At 43.5% G+C, this 19,124-nt stretch overlaps 1 protein-coding gene across 1 annotated transcript in view; it reads left to right on the top strand.

Annotated features, from left to right (window-relative positions):
- itga8 (integrin, alpha 8) overlaps window positions 1–17,409 on the top strand; it is a 37,468-nt gene extending 20,059 nt beyond the window's left edge. The window contains exons 16-30 of the mRNA XM_070966891.1: window positions 2,943–2,998; window positions 3,431–3,588; window positions 3,708–3,839; window positions 4,937–5,004; window positions 5,581–5,728; window positions 6,378–6,470; window positions 9,778–9,857; window positions 10,399–10,479; window positions 11,596–11,701; window positions 13,666–13,824; window positions 14,917–15,033; window positions 15,145–15,258; window positions 15,554–15,655; window positions 15,768–15,890; window positions 16,038–17,409. Of these exons, the coding sequence (XP_070822992.1) occupies window positions 2,943–2,998; window positions 3,431–3,588; window positions 3,708–3,839; window positions 4,937–5,004; window positions 5,581–5,728; window positions 6,378–6,470; window positions 9,778–9,857; window positions 10,399–10,479; window positions 11,596–11,701; window positions 13,666–13,824; window positions 14,917–15,033; window positions 15,145–15,258; window positions 15,554–15,655; window positions 15,768–15,890; window positions 16,038–16,127 (1,627 nt within the window). The 3' untranslated portion in view covers window positions 16,128–17,409. The remainder of the gene's footprint in view (window positions 1–2,942; window positions 2,999–3,430; window positions 3,589–3,707; window positions 3,840–4,936; window positions 5,005–5,580; window positions 5,729–6,377; window positions 6,471–9,777; window positions 9,858–10,398; window positions 10,480–11,595; window positions 11,702–13,665; window positions 13,825–14,916; window positions 15,034–15,144; window positions 15,259–15,553; window positions 15,656–15,767; window positions 15,891–16,037) is intronic.
- Window positions 17,410–19,124: the final 1,715 nt, after the last annotated feature.

Here is a 19,124-nt window from a genome sequence, read left to right as displayed (position 1 = left end):
CTCACTGCTTATACTGTACCGTAAAATGGTATGCAGTATAAAGTATACACATTCACAAATCACACGCAGCCTGACAGATGTGACAAATATTTCACCCCTGTGCTCAAGATGTCTGCCATCAGCCATGGTCTGTTTGTCTGTGTGTCTAATGCAATAATTGAGAAGCACACTGAAAAAGCATTCTCGTATAACCTGGAAAGTCGGATTTATGGAACTCTGCAATTAATTTGATACTGTATAATTCTATTTTGATTATGTTATTGTTCTTGTGGGTAGCAGGCTGGCTTTGAACAGTCTTGGGGTGAGTTTAGTCAAGGGGAACTAAGGGGGTAGAGGTGGAGGGGGGGGCTAAAGGCTCCTGCTGTTTCGCCACAGTCTATTGTTGGTCTTAACTTATTGGGGCTGGAACTGCTGTAGGACTACTTGGACGGGTGAAGTGTACTCGGCTAGTTGCCATCATGGTGTCTGTATGTGCGTAGCTGTGTGTGAGTGTTGGCAGTGAGTGAAAAGGGAAGAGGGTTTGGGTCAGACTGACGGCGAGCACTAAACTGTGGAATTCTGTCAAAACAAAACTCAGCTTATTTAAATAAACTGCCATTAAGTTTTGGTCGGAGGTATGGAATGAGATAGGACATAGGACCCGCACACATGCATAGACTCAAACAGCAGCTCGGAGAATTCAAGGATGTCTGAGGTTCTTGTGTTTCAGAGCAGTGAGGATTTTTGGACATTTTTGTTATTTCCCTGCTGTGGGAGCTAGACGCGTAATGGGAGGTAGCCCCAGCTTTTGCACCCCATGTATTAACATTGGATTTGAGTCATGGGGTTAAGCATCTGATTTTTGGAAAAATAATAATCTGGTAATCTTTTTCATTTTATGTATTTTTGGGGCATCTAAGGCCGTTTTACAGAAAGCAGAGTTGTTCTTCTTTGTCTTAATCCAAACAAAGATGGTAGCCAGTAATGACATAGCAAAAGCAAAGGCTGGTTTTCTTTCCAGTATTGAATATCCTTGTGTCACTTTTGTGTGTTTTACAAAAGGTCATTGTCATTTCCCTGTACATGGATTAGGAAATTTAGGCGCAACTTGAAAAATGGGTTATTTTATTTTCCAGATAGAGTGAATATCCTTTTATCCAGTTTTTGAGAATCGTAGAACAGCAGTAAGTGTTGTCCAAGTGTCAATAATCTCATTTTGACAGTGGATCACACAACTACTTGTGTGTAAAATTGGTCACTTGTAGCGATGAACAAACAATTATTTTTTTCTTGGGAGCTGGAGGAGACCAAAAACAGAGCTGAAAGGAGAGTGAATGTCGGACTTCCATTCATCAGGTGAACAGATACTGTACACCACTCCAAATGAATATTAGTATTGTGTTGCTCTGTGTCTATTGAATGTGTAAACTGGCAACTCTATACTAACATCATCGCCATATCAACTTAAGACGTAAGAAATGTCAACGTTGTGTTTACTGCTTGTTTGTGCGGCCCACAAATGGCTAAAAAAAAATTGGTTATTTCAGTTTTAAATGACTTTCTGGGTTTTTCAGAGACTGTGTGGCTCGAATGTAATGGTGATACATGACTGGCACAAAGTGAGGCTAGATGGGAGGATGAAGGAGTGGTGCAAAAGGAGGGACAGCTACTTAATGACCAGTCTTAAATTGGACATTCTTACTCATTAAGCAGATGTGGGGTTGTTGGGGAGGGGGTTTATGTGTGCATGTGCGCAGGGATTGCCGGCTCGTAGTGCGTAGGGTGGTGAGGCACAGATGCATTTTGTGGAAAATTACATACAGTAATGACTAACCAAGAGCCAAACGCTGCTGTCAGTAAAGAGGGGGTCATTTCTGCTCTACATACACTTAAGTTTGACACACAGTGCTTATTAGAGTCACACTTGAGCACACCCACCCGAAAACACACAAACGCTTACATGCAACACATATTAAACACCCATGGAAGCACCTGGAGAGGTCAGAAATGACTTAAGGGAGCAATTTTCAAAATAGAAACCTGCATTTTATTTCACATAAACCCACATCTGCATCACACACATGTAGAGCACGGGGAAACTAGCTCATCATCACTGTGCCATCTAATGGGGATCCTAATTTTTAACAAACACACAAGCATCCATAACATCTGCGTTTGGGATGGTAGGGTTTGTGAACTGGAACCAAACAAACAATAATCACATGAGCTCATTTACCTCATGCCTAATAGTGCTGAGTCTTCAGTGTAGAATCAGGAGCATTAAATCTGTGAGATCCCTCAGATTAGTGGACATTAACAGTGCAGAGCTCCCTGTGTGGGACTCGCTTTCCTGTTTCTGATTAAAGAGGTGATAACACACACATACATTCATATGCCTATACAGTAAATAGAGGAAATGCACAAATGTTTCCCAGTCTCCCATGTCTGTGTCTCTCTTGAGGGGCTCGCACGGCCCTTAGCGGTATTTCCCACTGCCCCCTGGAGTGCAGGAAGGAATAAGTGCCTTGCTCATGGACGGTGTATTTTTATAGTTCGTTTTCTTTGACTTCAGCATGCATACACATATGAAGGAAGGGTCTAGTCAAAACACTGGCAATGAATGAATTAAATCACATAATCCCAATTCACACAATTTACCGAGTCATATTTTCAAAATTCAAAATTCATGTAAATGTAACCTACAAGAGAAATCACAGTAAAGATAATTAAAAACTCCTTCTTGTCTTCTTGTCCAATCTTTTGAGACAGAACTGTGTCATTTATATATTACGGTTTCAGGAGTGGGTACAGTGTTAAGCATCCATGCATTCTGTTCACTTGTCACTGTGGATGTGGGTCAATAGACATCTAACGTGTCTCAATAATGTGTTGATCATGCACAACATGCTAACAATCATCTCACTCTCTTTTGTCTGTCTCTTCCCAATATTGTCTTGCTCCAGTCTGAAGGTGGAGGTGTGTGCAGCAGTGAGCGGAGTGGGGATCCCCAGCTCTGTAGGTAAGCAGCTGTGCACAGTGTGGTGGAATGAGGGAGGGAGAGAGAAGGGAAAAGCGCAGAGGGTGGGACCGGAGTCAGAGCCAGCTCTGTTGTACATCAGTTTCCTGCTGTGAAACCCCTGCTCTGCCACACTGATCAGAACAGGGAACTGATGCAGTCTGAGGGAGGGTGGAGACAAGACTCGGGTCAACAGACACAGACAGCGGAGGTGTAAAGTACATTGTTTCCACTGTCTAATGATGCTCCGTAGAATAAAACGCCTACAAATAGCTCCTTACTTCATAACCAATTGCAAGTTCCACGCATAAAGAGACCATGGACCATTTGGATTTAACAGGGAGTGTCTGATTTGCTGGATTGCCTTGCTCACTCTCATTGTCGTGTTTTTTCTTTCACTTCTCCATCCATCTCCACCTTTAACCATCTGTGCAGACCTAAGAGCAGAGCTGCAGCTGGATTGGTTGAAAGGCATCAGAGGCGGAGTTAGGAGAGTCTTGTTCCTGGACACCCAGCAGCCTCAGCGCACAGGCCTCCTAACGCTGGGTCACAGCCGCCCACGTGCATGCCTGAGCTACACCATTTACCTGAAAGTGAGCAAATCACTCATATATACAGATACTAATGTATGAGCTTTGTATGACGTTGTGTATCTTACAGATGACTACCCGACTGTTCAGTTTACTATTTAAACTTTCTGCTGCTCACTCAGGAGGACGATGAGTTCAGGGACAAATTGACCCCTATCTCACTGGCTCTGAACTACAGCTTGGCTCCACCTTCTCATGGCCAAAACCTCCCACCAGTCCTCAACCACTACAGCAGCACCTTCCTTCAAGAGCATGTGAGTATATATACTGTATTGTAAGCAGACTTGTTGTATTGTTCATCTACTACATGTTTGTCCTCCCATCTTTCCCCCTTAAAGGATTGTCACATGTGGGTGTCACATGCTGGGCACTGTCTGAAGTCACTCCAGGAAAATATGTGATTAACTCTGCTAGACTAAGCCAGACTCTGAGCACATACTGCCAAAATATGACCCATATTCAAGCTGATGGTATATTCCACTCTTTTCTCATGATAGACCAGATAAACATGGATGGTAAACTCAAAGACCTTCTTTCCAAGCAATCTTAAAATCTTAAAATCCTTAAGAAAATCGAGACCCCCCTGCACAGCTGTGTGATTCAGGTTTTGGTTAGTCAAACATAAGCAATGCCAAAGGATAAAAAAATTAAGGAAGGGTTAATTAATAGTTAATTGTTAAGCACACCAAAAACTCACCTCCAGACCACCTTAAAACTATTTATTTGTCAAGCAAGCCTGATGAAGAATACAGTATGTGAAACGCATTGTCTACTTACCCATCTGCAGAAAGTGTCTAAATAAGTACCAAGAAGTTTTAAGTTTTGCCAGAGTTTTTGATGTGCAGTGAGCAATTTCTTAATTTTTGATCCCAGTTCTAAACTGTGTTCATGCACGCTGATGCATCATACAATTTCACCTCACGGAAGAAGTCCCACTTTGATCGAGTCTTTGCTCATTTTTGCATCATTTACCATTAACTTGTTAGGCTGAACTTTCTGTTAATGCTGCACATTGCATGTCTTAATTGGGACACATAACACCCACAGATGCAGACCATTAGAGTAACCATAGCAAGAGAGACAGAGAACATTTTTATTACATTACATTTTAAAATTACCAAACCCAACCGCAGCCCAAAGCTACACACATCATACCCAAAACTCACTCTTCTGCCCAAGACCTGGATAGCAGAAGCCCAGTGCGCATGTTGTGTGTCTGTATGCATACAGCACCTGCATCCTGGTGTGTCCCTGTTAGGTTTATTTCTGTTGTTGGTTTCCTGATGAGGTCTAGTTTACCTTGAAGCTCTCCTCATGACTATCCCCCTCTCTGTGCCCCTCTTCCTCTCAGGCCTACATTCTCCTGGACTGCGGTGACGACAATATTTGTATCCCCGACCTCCAGCTCTCTGCCAGCATGTAAGACCGACATGGCCACACCCTCTGACCTCAACCTGTAAACACTCAACACTTCACACAGCCAAACACAGACACACATGCACACACACGGCCAAACCAAAGAAAGTATGTCTGTTATTTCTCACACAATGAACAAAGTTTACACTGAAGTTGCTCACATTATACTTCCATTTACCATGTGGTGTGTGTGTGTGTGTGTGTGTGTGTGTGTGTGTGTGTGTGTGTGTGTGTGTGTGTGTGTGTGTGTGTGTGTGTGTGTGAATGTGAATTAGCCTCCTCTCTATAGTGTTTCCAGCTGTACGATATCTCCATGGCAGCGTTATACAAACATCCTGTCACCCTCTTATGACTGACACACACACGTACACACGCACACATTGTTGGGGTTATTGTCGGGTTCAGGGGTTTTGCTTTCCATGCAGCAGAGTCTATTGCTCATGAACCAGTCCTAGAAATTACAACACAGGACAGGAGTTGGAGATTCTTGTATGTAACTGCAGCAAAGTGCTTTATCTCATGGGTGAAATAATCTCTCTGCACATTGTGCTCTTTTTTCAATGAAACACACACACACAGGGACCAATCAGAGCTGGTGATTGGAGATGACAATCTGGTCACGTTGACCATCACTGCGGTGAACCGAGGAGAGGGAGCCTACGAGACGGAGCTCCACACACAGATACCGCCAGAGGCTGACTATATTGGAGTGAAGCGCAGGGTTGAGGTGAATAAATGCACGCTGACACACACTGCATGTACATTTGTCTGAAATCAGGTTGTTTCATGTCAGTAGGATGGACACGGAAAATAGACACACAGGACTGAGTCTCAAGCCAAGTGATCATACGAGAAGAGGAAGTGAGCAATTGGAGGCTGCAGTTACAGTACGACATCACATCCTGTTGTGTCTTTGTGATGTGTGTTTGTTTGGAGTGATTAAAGCCAGGCTATCAGCAGGATATGCTTTACAGGCAGCAGCCCAAAAGCCCCTATTATGATTTACAAGCTACATTAGTGACCACGGAAATGGATAGGGTCAACTGCTGTGTGCGTGTGTGTGTGTGCGTGTGTGTGTTTGCACGTATGTGTGCGCTAATGAGTGTGTAATGGGGCTGTTTGATTGATGAGGTTGTTACTGTCAGAACATTCATCACTCCTCCTTTCCTGCCTTCGTCTTTCCCTCCCTCCTTCTCTTTGTCACTCCCTCGCTCCCTTCCCCCTTTGATGGTTATACTTCCCTCCGTTGTTCTCTTCTTCCCCCTCTTGACTCTCAATGCTCCCTATTTGTCACTTTCATCCACTTTTGCGTCATCATCTCACTCAATGTTCTTCTTTTTCCTCTCTTGATCTTTCTCCTCTCATCTCTTATCCAGTCCCCGTCTCAGCTGAACTGCGAGTACAAGATGGTGAATGAGTCCAGAATGGTGGTGTGTGACCTCGGGAACCCTATGGTGGCTGGGACAGAGGTGAGTTTTAACAAACAAAAGCACAAGAACACACACTGCACTAAGACATCCCTTTCAAATGTCCACGCTAAGAAGCTGCAACTGGTACACCTCAGATTTAATTCTCACTGATTGATGGTTTCCAATGATTGCTGATCATCGCCTTGACCCTCATTCCACACACTTTGACTCCCTTGGCTATACTTCACACTCAATGCATGTGTGAGTATGTGTGTGTGCAGCAGGTATTAATAATCCATTTAGCTCTTGGATGGCTGACACATGCAGGAAGCCAAGGCTTTGTAAAGTAAAGAGCGGTCCCTTCCTACATGAAATTCTATCACGCCGGTGTACGCATGTGCACCACAAAGCATCTCACATGTGCTCCAATGTGTGTATGTAATGAAGTGTGTGTATCACCGTGAGTGCAGTGTTTTCTAAAGGTGTCAAGGCCAGCACAGAGGTGCGTTTGAGCTCTGGAGGTGACACACAGCGTACTGATAAATCTATTATGTGGTCATGTTTCACTGTTGGGGGAGCAGAGCAAAACAAGACGTGTGTGCGCGCACGTGCGTGTGCGTGTGCGTGCTCCCCAGTCGTCCAGATGTTTCCTATATTTAACTCTCCCTTTGCCCCGCTGGACATTCAGGAATCCATGAGCTTATGCAGAACATACCTCCACGTACCCCATGCAGACTCTAGTCGTATTGTGCAACTAAATAGTCCTCATCGCTGGAGTTCATTCCTTGTGCCACATGACGCAGCTGTAGTGCCTCACGGAGCGGGGCGATCAGTGTAGGAGGTAGATGCCTGAAGGAAATCTGGTTTTGGCTTCAGCACATGTGTCTGGCTGCCTGCCTGCCTGCCTGCCTGCATCTCTTTCAGCACCTTTCCTTTTCTTTCTGTCTTCATTTTAGTTCAATGAGCCTTGATGGCATTAAGCCAAAGCTTTGTTCGCATTCAATAATGAATGATTATATTAAGGCAATGATTCAAATAATCATCTGTCAACTTTAAGTACAGTCCTACTGTGACGATATGATCATATTGTGTGCCTGTTTCACAAAACTTTAGTGTTTACATTACAGATTCCAAGCAAAATATAACCAATATAACAAAATTAGTTGTTTATGCACATTGCATGCAAGTTGCTGGAAATTAGCAGAGATGCAAAGAATAATGTACCCTGACATTTAATTAAATGGACACGTTTCAATCACAGTTACCAATTTTATTGAAGTATTGGGAAAACATATTAAACCATTTTAAAGCCAACCTCTGAAGGCTTTAATGGTGCAATATGTAAGAATTGTAGTTTAAAACGTTGCAAAATTAAGATTAATTAAAAGTATCAACATCGTGTAAAGAAATAACAGTTTTTACATTGCGGCAAAGACGTGTGTGTATTGTGTTGCAGAGATATCTACTGACACACCACACTCTCACTCCGTCATGTCTCTCCTGTCCCGTCCTGTGTCTACATCGTTATGGTCAGGGCCGCTGATCACCTCTGCACTGTTTTCTCTGTCATTAAACTGGCCTCCTCCTGTCTCTGAGGCTTTGTTTGGTCCTGATCCGGCTGCATTCAATGGCAGGCTGCTGAGCCCGGTTCAGTTGCTCGTGCTGTAAACACCAGTAATACCTGGGTGCTCGGAGCCCTCAGTCCAGGCAGACTCCAGTCAGCCAATAGGGCTACTGTCTGCTAGCTACAACCTCAAATAACTACAGCAGAGAGACCAGTAAGCAGCAGTTATTGGTTACTCTGGTGATATGCTGTTTACAGTGATCTTCGACAGGTGGCTAATTCATACACAATGCACCTTTAAGCCCTGTAGAGGCTGTTAAAAGCTTCTTCTAGTTTCTTCTCTCTTTAAGCACAGCCTCGGTGCTCTGCTGAATCTTTATTTGTTACCAATGGAGACCAATAGTGACAACTTTGCATGACTGACAAAAAGTGTTATAATTCTTTCCGAAACTTCTCAAACCGCCGCTTCAGCATAAACCGCTTCTGTCAGCATTGTTCCAAAATCATTGTTTTGCCAAAATGTGGTTCAATGCGCTTTTGTGGCAAAGGAGCTTTAAGGAGGGCAGTAACCCAACACAGAAGCAGTGTATTTAGCCATATTGTGGCAAAATGGTAATTATTTGGAATACAGCGAGTAAACAGATGGACGGCGGGGAATCATGCAACACTGCAGAGTGCTTTGAGAGCGTTCCTGTGGATGTTTTGATGATTTTTCTTGACCGTGAAAATGTACAATCCGCTGTAACCAACATAAATTCAAGCTGACCACAGCTGCCGGTTGCTCTAACGGGTGAAACTGCAAACTTTTAACTACCACCTTTCAAGTTGGCCCATGGTGCTCAACAGATTTGAGGAGACACAGTTGGTCTCTTCAGACTTTTGTCAGGCTGTCCTGCTGCTCCTCCTCCTCCTCCTCCTCCTCCTCCTCCTCCTCCTCCTCCTCCTCCGCCTATGACAGACTGTATCGTAGCTGATAGTGATGTCTTCTCTCTGAACAACTCATACTCATTTGGTGTCTGTCTCTTTAGATCTTTCTTTCCCGTCTCCTCCAGTCTCTCTCTGATGTGTCCTATAAAGATGGCCTTGACTTTGTAGTCCCGCACCCCACCCTCACCCCCCCGCAGCCATGCCTTGTGAAGTGCGAGTCTGCATGCTGTCACTTCCCTCTGTGGACCATGTGTTTGACCTGTTGCTCAGTAGTGCTCACAGACACATACACATGGTAGTGTACACTGCCGTACAGTGACAAGCACACACAAACACACACACACACACACACACACACACACACACACACTCTGTTGCCATAAAGTGGATGATGAAGTAAACCCTCCACGTGTTTTCTGTTAGCCTAGAGGACAGGGGATTTAAACTGGGGAGAGACAAGAACCTTAACTGTAGCGTTTAAGTGTGTGTCTGTGTGTGTAGTCTGGATTTTCTCTGATTTTAGATTTCTGCTCTTGTCAGCGCACACACACACACACACACACACACACACACACACACACACACACCAAATCGTCTGCCTATGTAACAACAGAAGAGGATGTAGTTAAGAGGGATTTCACTGTCTATGACCGGACACTTTAAACATGATGTGGATTTGATACACAGATGCATCTTATTCCTGCCCTCCTTTCCTCTCTCTCCTCTCTCTCCTCTCTGTAACTGTCCGCCTCTTCTTTCTTTCTTTCTTTCTTTCTTTCTTTCTTTCTTTCTTTCTTTCTTTCTTTCTTTCTTTCTTTCACATTTTTTATACATTTTCTCCCTCTTTTTCCGCATTTCCTCCACACTCTCGCCCAGCTGTCTGTTGGTTTAAGGTTTTCTGTCCAGAGGCTGGAAGATGCCGGACCGAAGATCAACTTTGAGATGCAGATCCACAGGTGACACACCCATCAACTCTCACGCATGCCCCCCAACCTTCCACACACACACACACACACACACACACACACACACACACACACACACACACACACACACACACACACACACACACACAAAGAGCTGTTTGTCTTTCTTCTGAGCCATGTAAATTAGTCCTGTGTCTGTCCTGATCACGTCGCTGTCTGTGGTTTGATGAACTGACCGCAGAGACAGAGGAAGACAGATGGCCCAGAGGAACCCCAGGGACGAGATGAGCTCTACACAACATGTTCACTGTTTGCTTCATTGTATTGCTCTCAATACATCACATCACTAGACACAGACAGTTAAATGCTGGCCAAGCCCGCTGCCAGAGAAATTCTTCTCGGAGTCAGATGAACACAAAAATACTTTTAGCTTCTCTGAACCTTTGCATTCACTCTTATTGTGTCACAGCCTCCTGTGAAATGTTTGCAAATGGATATAGAGCACAGTGAGGGTGATGTGTGGTTTTCATCTTATTTACCTGGTTTAAATTCCCTGTGAATCTCTCCACAGCTCCAACAAAGATAACTCCAACAGCAACCCAGTCAGTTTGAATCTGTCCATCGTTGCCGTAGCTGAACTCGATTTGCGCGGGTGAGTCAAGCATGTTTGCGTGTGAGAACGTGGCGTCCTCTGTGAGAAACAGTGACAAAATTCTTTGTTGTCGTGTTTGCTTCACAAAGATGCAGCTGATCTGGTTTCAGCCTAAACTTGTTGGTGTTTGCAGGATATTACAGCCCTTTTGAGATGTTTAAATTTGCAGAGCCTGTTTATATACAGATGGAAAACAGCATGAAAAAACAGTTCTAGAAATAAATTTGAACTAATCGTGAGCACATGGGAGACTTGTGAGCCTTTGACATGTTCACGGATGTCCATGTGCCCACTGAAATACACACAAACATACACACACAGAGACACAGGCACACTTCAAAGCTTGGATTCTTGCGTGGCGTTGTTTGGGTGTGGTCAGTTGTACATACAAACACAGGAGGACCGGGGATGAGAGAGACGAGGACATACGAGTTCCTGTTTTTGTACAGTGAAGCTGTCCTGACTCAGCCGTGTCCATCTTGCATTTTAAATGTTGTATTTGCTCAAACCCGATGAGACTACGCCCGCAGCGTAAACAGTTTTTGCCCACGTAGGTCAGACTACCTTCACAACTTCAGAATGGTGTCATCAAATGGAGCGGAATCAGCTTTTCAACAGTTTCCAAACCAGGAAAATCCCCCAAAACTGCCATTTAGAGCTTTAATTTTCATTGCTGACAACATTAGAACTATTATTGATGGAATTCTCTATATAGATTTTACATGAATGTTTTAACAATAGTTTTTGTGTTTAATTCCTCTTCAATAGCAAATTAATACTTAATACAAATTAACACCTGTACCATCTAATGCACTGTGGGCACCGTCACACTGGTGTTTTAACATTGAGGTCATAGTGGTGGCGTTGTACTGACTGCAATATATTCAGAGTTATTGTGATTTTAAGACAAAATTTACACTCTGTGCTTGATTGCTGTGGCACGGTGGAGGGATACAGCCTTGTGTTCGAGTGTAGGTGCCAAGACACTTTAGTGAATGCTCACAGTGACCAGTAGTCAGCATTCATACAGTCAGTGAATGTTATATTTAGGTGGACTTCCAAACCTATTGATGTGTACATGCATCAGTGTCACCGAGCTGTTTCTCCTCTCCTCAGGGTGTCTCATCCCTCTCAGGTGGTGCTGCCATTCCCACGCTGGGAACCCAAAGAGAAGCCTGTCAGGGAGGACGACGTGGGACCACAAGTAACACACATCTACGAGGTAAACGCACACCCTGAATCAAAACACAGCCAGACAGTTCAATCTCATGTGAAGAGGAAGGTAGAGGGGCACTCAGAGCTGCGAGGAGGTAGAAGGCTGGGTTGTTTTTGTTGTTGCTGGTCTCTGTGTCTGAATGTTAAGATGAAAAGAGCAGAAAAATAGGTGTGGGAAGTTGTAAATTTCGGGGGGGGGGGGGGGGGCTCTGTCAGGTGGAGTAAACAGTAGCGCACACACACGCAGAAAAACAGCAGCTCTAGATAATGAATTGGGCTCTGGCTGATCAAAGGTCTCCAGCTCAGGAGTAATTACTGCTGTAAGGCGGGAAAAAGAGAGGGGAGGGGGGTACAGAAGGGAGTAGGGGGCAAGGAGAGGAGGGAAGAGGAAGATAGGGAGAGAGGAGGGGTTCTTAAAGGGATAGTGCGGATTCATTTGACGTGGGGTTGTTTGAGGTACTTCACTGAATCAAATTCAGTGTATTACCCGCAGTACACAGCAGCCGGCATGATGCACCCAGTTTGTACCAGTGAAAGAAGCTAAGCGTGCTGCTGTGGACAGGTGCAGCACATGATTGAGCCACCTTTCAAAATAATCAACCTAATCAATATCAGATTAAGTGTACGCTATATTTAAAATATTTTCACTCCTTTACCTTCCGTTCAGGAAGTCCTTTCCGACAGGACCTGAAGCTGTGAATGCTGCTGTCTCCAAAGCCACAGTCCAAATCAGACCAGACCAGTAATTTTACCTCACAGAACGTGGGAGTTGCTGGTGTACCGCTGCCTCAGTCGATTAGTTTGTTTATGTTGTTGTGTGACTTTGGTGAATCCTGAATAACCCTTTAAAACAGCAGTGTCACACAATAATACTAACTAACTAACAGAACAGGGAAGTGGCACTTTAGCAGCAGGGCTGACTGATGGCAAGGCCAAGTGGTGAAAATATTCTAAATATACTGTACAGTCAAAGTGATACAGTTTGTTGTGTGTGGGCCTTTTTTGGTGGCTAAAATACTGCTGCCCACAGCAGTACGTCGCTTAGCTTCCTAAACCGCTACTCCTGCTGCTCCTTCAAACTGGGGGCGTAGCGACCGCCATCCTGTAGGTAGTACACTGACAATACCTCATATGACCCCACTTCAAATAATCCAGACCATCCCTTTAAGTCTGCACCCAGAGCAATGAGTAATAACCACCAAGAGGAAAAACAAGGTCAAACAGAGGTACAGACAAATAGATAGAAGGAGGGAGGATGGCAGACAGACTGGCGACAGTTTACAATAGGGGTATGCGCATGTGTGCGTCCATGCACTGCACATGTGATTTCTTTTTGTTTAAAAGGGACGGCCGCTTCATTGAACCGGAGTGCAGCAGTGTCTGGCCTGTCCTGCAGCTGATAATGATTTTCATTTGCGGTCCTTTTCCCAGTTGGCAGCTGCTTCTAGTTAGAGAGGACGGAGTTTTTGCTCTTGCAGAATTCCTGCCCTGCAGCACCAGGATCATGTCCTGTTTGGATGACTAGCTTCAGTGTTAATGACTGTGTGTATGTGTGTGTGTGTGTGTGTGTGTGTGTGTGTGTGTGTGTGTGTGTGTGTGTGTGTGTGTGTGTGTGTGTGTGTGAGAGAGAGAGAGAGAGAGAGAGAGAAAGAGAGAAAGAGAATACAGGTTGAGGTAGAACATGAGCATTTATTGAATTGATGGTTCATTAAAGCTCATAATTCATTTATCCTACTTCGGTGTGGAATGATAAGCCAGGCGATGCTGTAGGTTTGACTTGTATTTTAATCCCCAGTGACTGAATGTCGTGTCACAATTATCTTCACTAAAACACAGGTGGCCTGTGTCATCATCCCGCAGTTATGATAACCTCATTATAGCCTCAGTCACTTGAGACCTACTAATAAGACAGAAGAAAGCACAATCCTGACAACTTCCTGGGTTTTTTCTGTTCCCCCTGTCCGCCTCCAGCTCCATAACGCTGGTCCCAGCAGTATTCAGGAGGCCGAGCTCCAGGTCGGCTGGCCCTCCCGTTTCCGTGACGAGAACCTGCTGTATGCCATGGAGATTCAAACTGAAGGACCAATTAGCTGCCGGACGAACACCAGCCTCAATCCACTCGGCCTTCAGGTAACATGACAACATATGAACATATACATGCTTTGCAGACAGACGCATTTAAAAAGTAACTTAGAGACATAATTATGGACGTACACGCCTGTTTTGGAAATGAATATATTTCATGGTATTCCTAACTACTAATTTACCTTTCTTGCATACTATCAAACCAGAGGACTGTTATTTATTATATTGCAAGCATCTTATTCATCCACGTATCTCTCCATCATTTATATCCACTTAATGAAAACATCATTGTTCCCATTTTTCTGGCTTCTTTCCGTGTTCTTTGCCAGCTGGCTCCAAATGAGGTGGATTGAGTATTATTCTTATTAGCAGAAATTAGAGTTGGATAGTTTCCAGTATGTATGATTTCATCCGCAGAGTCATTGAAAAAGAAAACATTCAGTTGTTTCATAAAGTACATAATTATGTCAGAAAATTAAATGCCACAAGTAATGTGTGTAATGTAATCACCTGAAAATGAAGTCTGATGTACAGCATGTGAGGCCCAATCAGGAGATCTCTTAAATTCCTCCTCTCAACAAAATGCTTTTGGATCAGATCGAAATGTCACACTTTGTTTCCACACCTGCTCATTTTGTCTTATTTTATTACATCTCTTAAAACATCTTAAAATCGTACTTTACAAGCATTCCTCGGGTCTGTCTTCAGGCTTGCCATCTTCTCATTGGCTGTCGGGGCTGCATCGGAGCCCATGTGCCATACAGACCACATTACACCATCAAAATGTGATAATCAGTATGTTCTGATTAACTGTCTGTTAATAACCGTCCTCAAAAGACCCAGACATGCTGTAAGAGGAATGTTTAACGATAAAACAGACTGTGTTTTCTGTTTCTCATCATCTCCCATTCGCAAAAGATTAAGTTTTATTTTTGAAGATCTGTTATGATAGACACTTTATAGCTCAGCTCTGACTTTATAGCAAATATAAACTGGCTGAAATACATGAGACAATTCTAATCAAATGTCTCACATCCTTCACTTGATCGTCTTGTTTCAGGTTGGCTGTTTCCAGTTGAGTCGTAGAAATGCAAGAAGTAAAATAGTCAAAATGTTGACTCTCCTCGTCTGTCTCAGATTTCCTCTCTCCAGGACACACCTGAGTTATTGGGTTTCTTGAGGAACACCAGCACTCCTCATCAGCGCCACAAACGAGCCGCCACCGCCTCTCAGAGTTATAGTGGTAAAACCCTGGTGAGCCTCACGTGCATCGAGAAAACAAACTAAAAAGCACACTCGTGGTTCGCGGCTGTTTAACGTCCCTCCGCTCTCTGTTTCTTCTCCACATCCTTTGTTTCTCTGCAGAACTGCACCAACATTTCCTGCCTGAAGATCATGTGTGTGGTTGGCCGCTTGGATCGTAGGCAGAGCGCGGTGGTCAAGATCCGCTCGAGACTTTGGGCTCATACTTTCCTGCAGGTCGGTGTCTTGACCTGTCACCATGAATTTTTTGTCCATTATTTGTTCGATGCTTTGCTTCCTTCCCAAGCGTGTCACTCTCTTTTGTTGGGTTTCTCATTGTTGTACCTCAGCTTTTGGTACAACAACATGATCTTCATTAGCAGATGGAGTTTGCTCAGCTGTCATGGAGTTGTAGATGTTCACATTATCAGTTTCTCTGAACACTTCAGGAATGTCTTGTCCATGTTAGATATAATAGTAACAATAACATAATAAGTCAAATATGTGATTGATCGGATTGTTTGTCTTACAGCGGCGTAACGACCCCTACATCCTCAACTCGACTGTGTCCTTCGTGGTCACAGCCATGCCTTACCACATCCAGCCCTCCACCCTGCCTCAACACGCCACCTCGGTAAGATGCAGGCGGTGACGGAAGTGCGTGAGTTTGTGTCATGTGCCAAAGGTGAAAAATGACGTGTATCAGCACTAATAAACACCTAACTGTGTCTGTCTGTGTCCTGCAGATGGGGACGCTGGTGCTATGGGGAACTCCTGATGTGTCGTTTGCTGTCCCACTCTGGGTCATCATCCTTGCCATACTGCTGGGGCTGCTGGTGCTGGCAATGCTAACATTAGCCATGTGGAAGGTATATATCACTCACACACACACACACACACACACACACACACACACACACACACACACACACACACACATCATCCATCATCTTCAGCATTCTGTACAGTAATTGAGTTATTCACTGTTACACTAATGGGTTAATGTGATCCCTCAGTGTGGTTTCTTTGACCGGGCGCGGCCACCAGCTGACGATAACGTCTCCGACCAGGAGCAGCTGACGTCTGATCAAACAGGGGACGCCTAAGACGATTTGCAACAGCTCCTGATTGGAGGACTGTGGTTTGGAAGGGATGTGCACCTTCTGAGTAACTTGAACCAGATCTGAGATCTGTATTTGTTGGACCCTTCATTCCTTGGCTGGATGTCTTCTGTCTCTTTGGTAATGAAACTGACTGAAAGGACAGACTGAAGACTGTAGCGCCACACAGACTGGGACCAAAGAACAAGGTTCAGACCAGACAGAGTGGGACCAAAAAACATGTAACAGGCTCAGTCACACACACACATGTCCTTGGTTTATCTGTTGTGATGAAACACGAGAACTGAAGACAGAGCGGACTTTGTTATGAAGACAATGCTTTAAATGTTTCTGTAACTTAACATTCTTGTGAGTCTGTGTAAGTGAGGCACAAAGAGACTTGAGGTCTACGCACAAGTGCTTTTGCGTGTGCGCGCGTATGTGTGTGTTCGTGTGTGCGCATGTGTGTGTAGTACTGTACATATGTGTGTGTTGATTAGGTCCCCCTCGTGTCATCACATGAATTCCCCACCTGATTTAATTTGTCCTCGTTTTGTCCAGACTGGCCTGCATTCACATTAATCACACACACATACAGATGCAGCCACATGCATAAACACAAAGGCACAAAGTTGATGTGTATATTTATGAATGTATGTGCAATATTTGGGCGTTGCGTGATACTGAAGCTTGTTTACACTGGCATTATTTTATTAGAGCTTTCCATTGTTTATGTATAGAAATGATTTAATTGGTATATTAGATATTAGAATTGATGAACAACAGAAGCATTTGTTTGGACTGATTTACAGTAAAGCCCCACCACATAAGGTTTGAAAATGGAGCAAAGTGAGTAGACAGATTTATTAACTAACTTATTATTGTCCTGATGGTGATGATTTTAGGGTGTTATCTTTGAGGAATTAGAGCATATCTTGCCAGCTGAAGCCCTGCTAGTTCAAGGTTTGCATGTCTCTGTTAACACGGCAGTTGATAAGACTTCAAAAACATGCTGCAAAGATAAAGTCCATATCACAAACACGCTGCAGACAGTCTGAGACTGTGTACATTACTGCACGTACTGGGTGACATTTAAAAGTGTGTTTAATGTTGTCATTTGCTGATCTGACATCAGCGTATCCTGCACAGGGCTGGCAGAGCAAAGCAGTCAGGACATCAGCAGCACTCTGAGCTTAAAACTAACTTTTAATCCGTCACGTTTCAGTCATATTTGGTTTTTGTATCAAGTGTGGAGTTTTATCACAATAAAGTGTTGTTCCTTTTCTGTATATTTACTGAACTTTATTACTGTCTTGTTCAACATGAAGTGAAAGAATGAAATCATCGATGCATCTGCTGCAAAAAGAGCACAGAAACATAATATAATAAGAAATTGAAATATGTTTAAGGTAATTTTATTCTGTGCTACAGATTTCCTTTCATTTTAATGATGACAAATACCTACAGACCCCATATTTGCTTAATACTTATATCACACAGCACTTTTGCACTGTGTAGGTTACATTCAATTTTAAAAACACACGGCAAAATGTTTAGCATATTGTCGAAATGATTCATTTATACCTAATGTTTTTATTAAGTTTCATTTGTTCCATTTTTACATGCTTTGAAAATGTTTTAAACCAAAGACATATACAGATGGATTTACATAGAGTTGTGACAGTGTCTGAAATCATCTCTTCACTCTTTTCCACTCGATTTTGCCAAACGTCATCAGCGGCCAGGGTTCCACCTCAGAGGAAGGACTCTTGCTCCCCCAGGTGGTACAAAGTATAAAGAAATCTGACTGGCTGTCAGAAATGAACCTGGAGATGTGTGATGCAGGACAGTGACCCTCAGTGGTGATGACTTGAATTGTGGGAGCCCATGTAAATGCAGTATACATTGAGGACAAGTATAAAGTAACTGATAGGATGAAGATACGTTTTGGATGTTGCAGAGCAAAGGGTTGGTGGAGATGCTTTGTCGTCCAAGCTTCAAACTGAGTTGTCTGTTTAAATATTCCCCATTTACTATTCTTTACAACACCTGTAGCCTTACAGGTACCTCTATGAAACAGTGCTACAGTATAGTTCTCAAATTTTTATTCATCTTCACTATATTCCTGCTACAAGATGGTCTGGTCCTCTTACGCTTGTGGTCTCATATAGTCTGTAAATCTGTACTGCATGATGAGAGATTGATTTTGTGGAGCCACAAGATGTTTCGTATTGAGTTTTATTAAGGTTCTTGCCATCTCTCCTTATTCAGTCTCTCTGCAGCAGCCTCAGACTTTACACCACTGACCTGACACAACATCACAATTTCCTGGCTTTTGGGAGATATAGATGTAGGCACAGATCATACAGATAATCCACAGGAGTCAGCCTGAGAGTGAGACAGAATAATTAATACTGTACATCTAACCTGAATGTTCCTTAAAGACAGCACACTCATATTTACTTATATCACCATTAACCAGTTTTACAGGAATTGGATTTTGAGTTTGTGCAGTTTTTTGAACTGTGAGTTCGAGTTTGTGCTGAGTTGACTTGAGAGACAACATGCATGCAGGAGCAGGACTGAGATAATGGCATGAGGTTAAATGAGACCAGGAAAGAAAAAGTCAGCACTGACAATGTATCTGTAGTATCTGTATCTTCAGATCCCAGAAGGCACCTCCAAATTCCAACTTGTACATTAATGATAAGGTGTACGAACAGCCAGCAGAGGTCAAAAAGGAGCACACAACAATGTGGAACTTTGAACTGTGAACATGAATCCATGCACGTCGATCAGACTGTTGCAGATGTAAGATTAGTTTGTTGATATTTCCACAATCGCATGAATCCAAGCACCATTTGTCATTTTGAGTTATTAAACTGCAAATTCTATTATTCTTCATTAGCGGTGCAGCTGGAGAAGCAGATCATTTTGAAACACAAAGCTTGTGATTAAATCTATGCCTCCCCTCAGGCCTGTGTGCAGGTTCTCAAAATAATC

The sequence above is a fragment of the Chaetodon trifascialis genome, chromosome 7, assembly GCF_039877785.1.
Source record: "Chaetodon trifascialis isolate fChaTrf1 chromosome 7, fChaTrf1.hap1, whole genome shotgun sequence".
Classification (NCBI taxonomy): domain Eukaryota; kingdom Metazoa; phylum Chordata; class Actinopteri; order Chaetodontiformes; family Chaetodontidae; genus Chaetodon; species Chaetodon trifascialis.
This window is presented reverse-complemented; position numbering and strand designations above follow the sequence as displayed.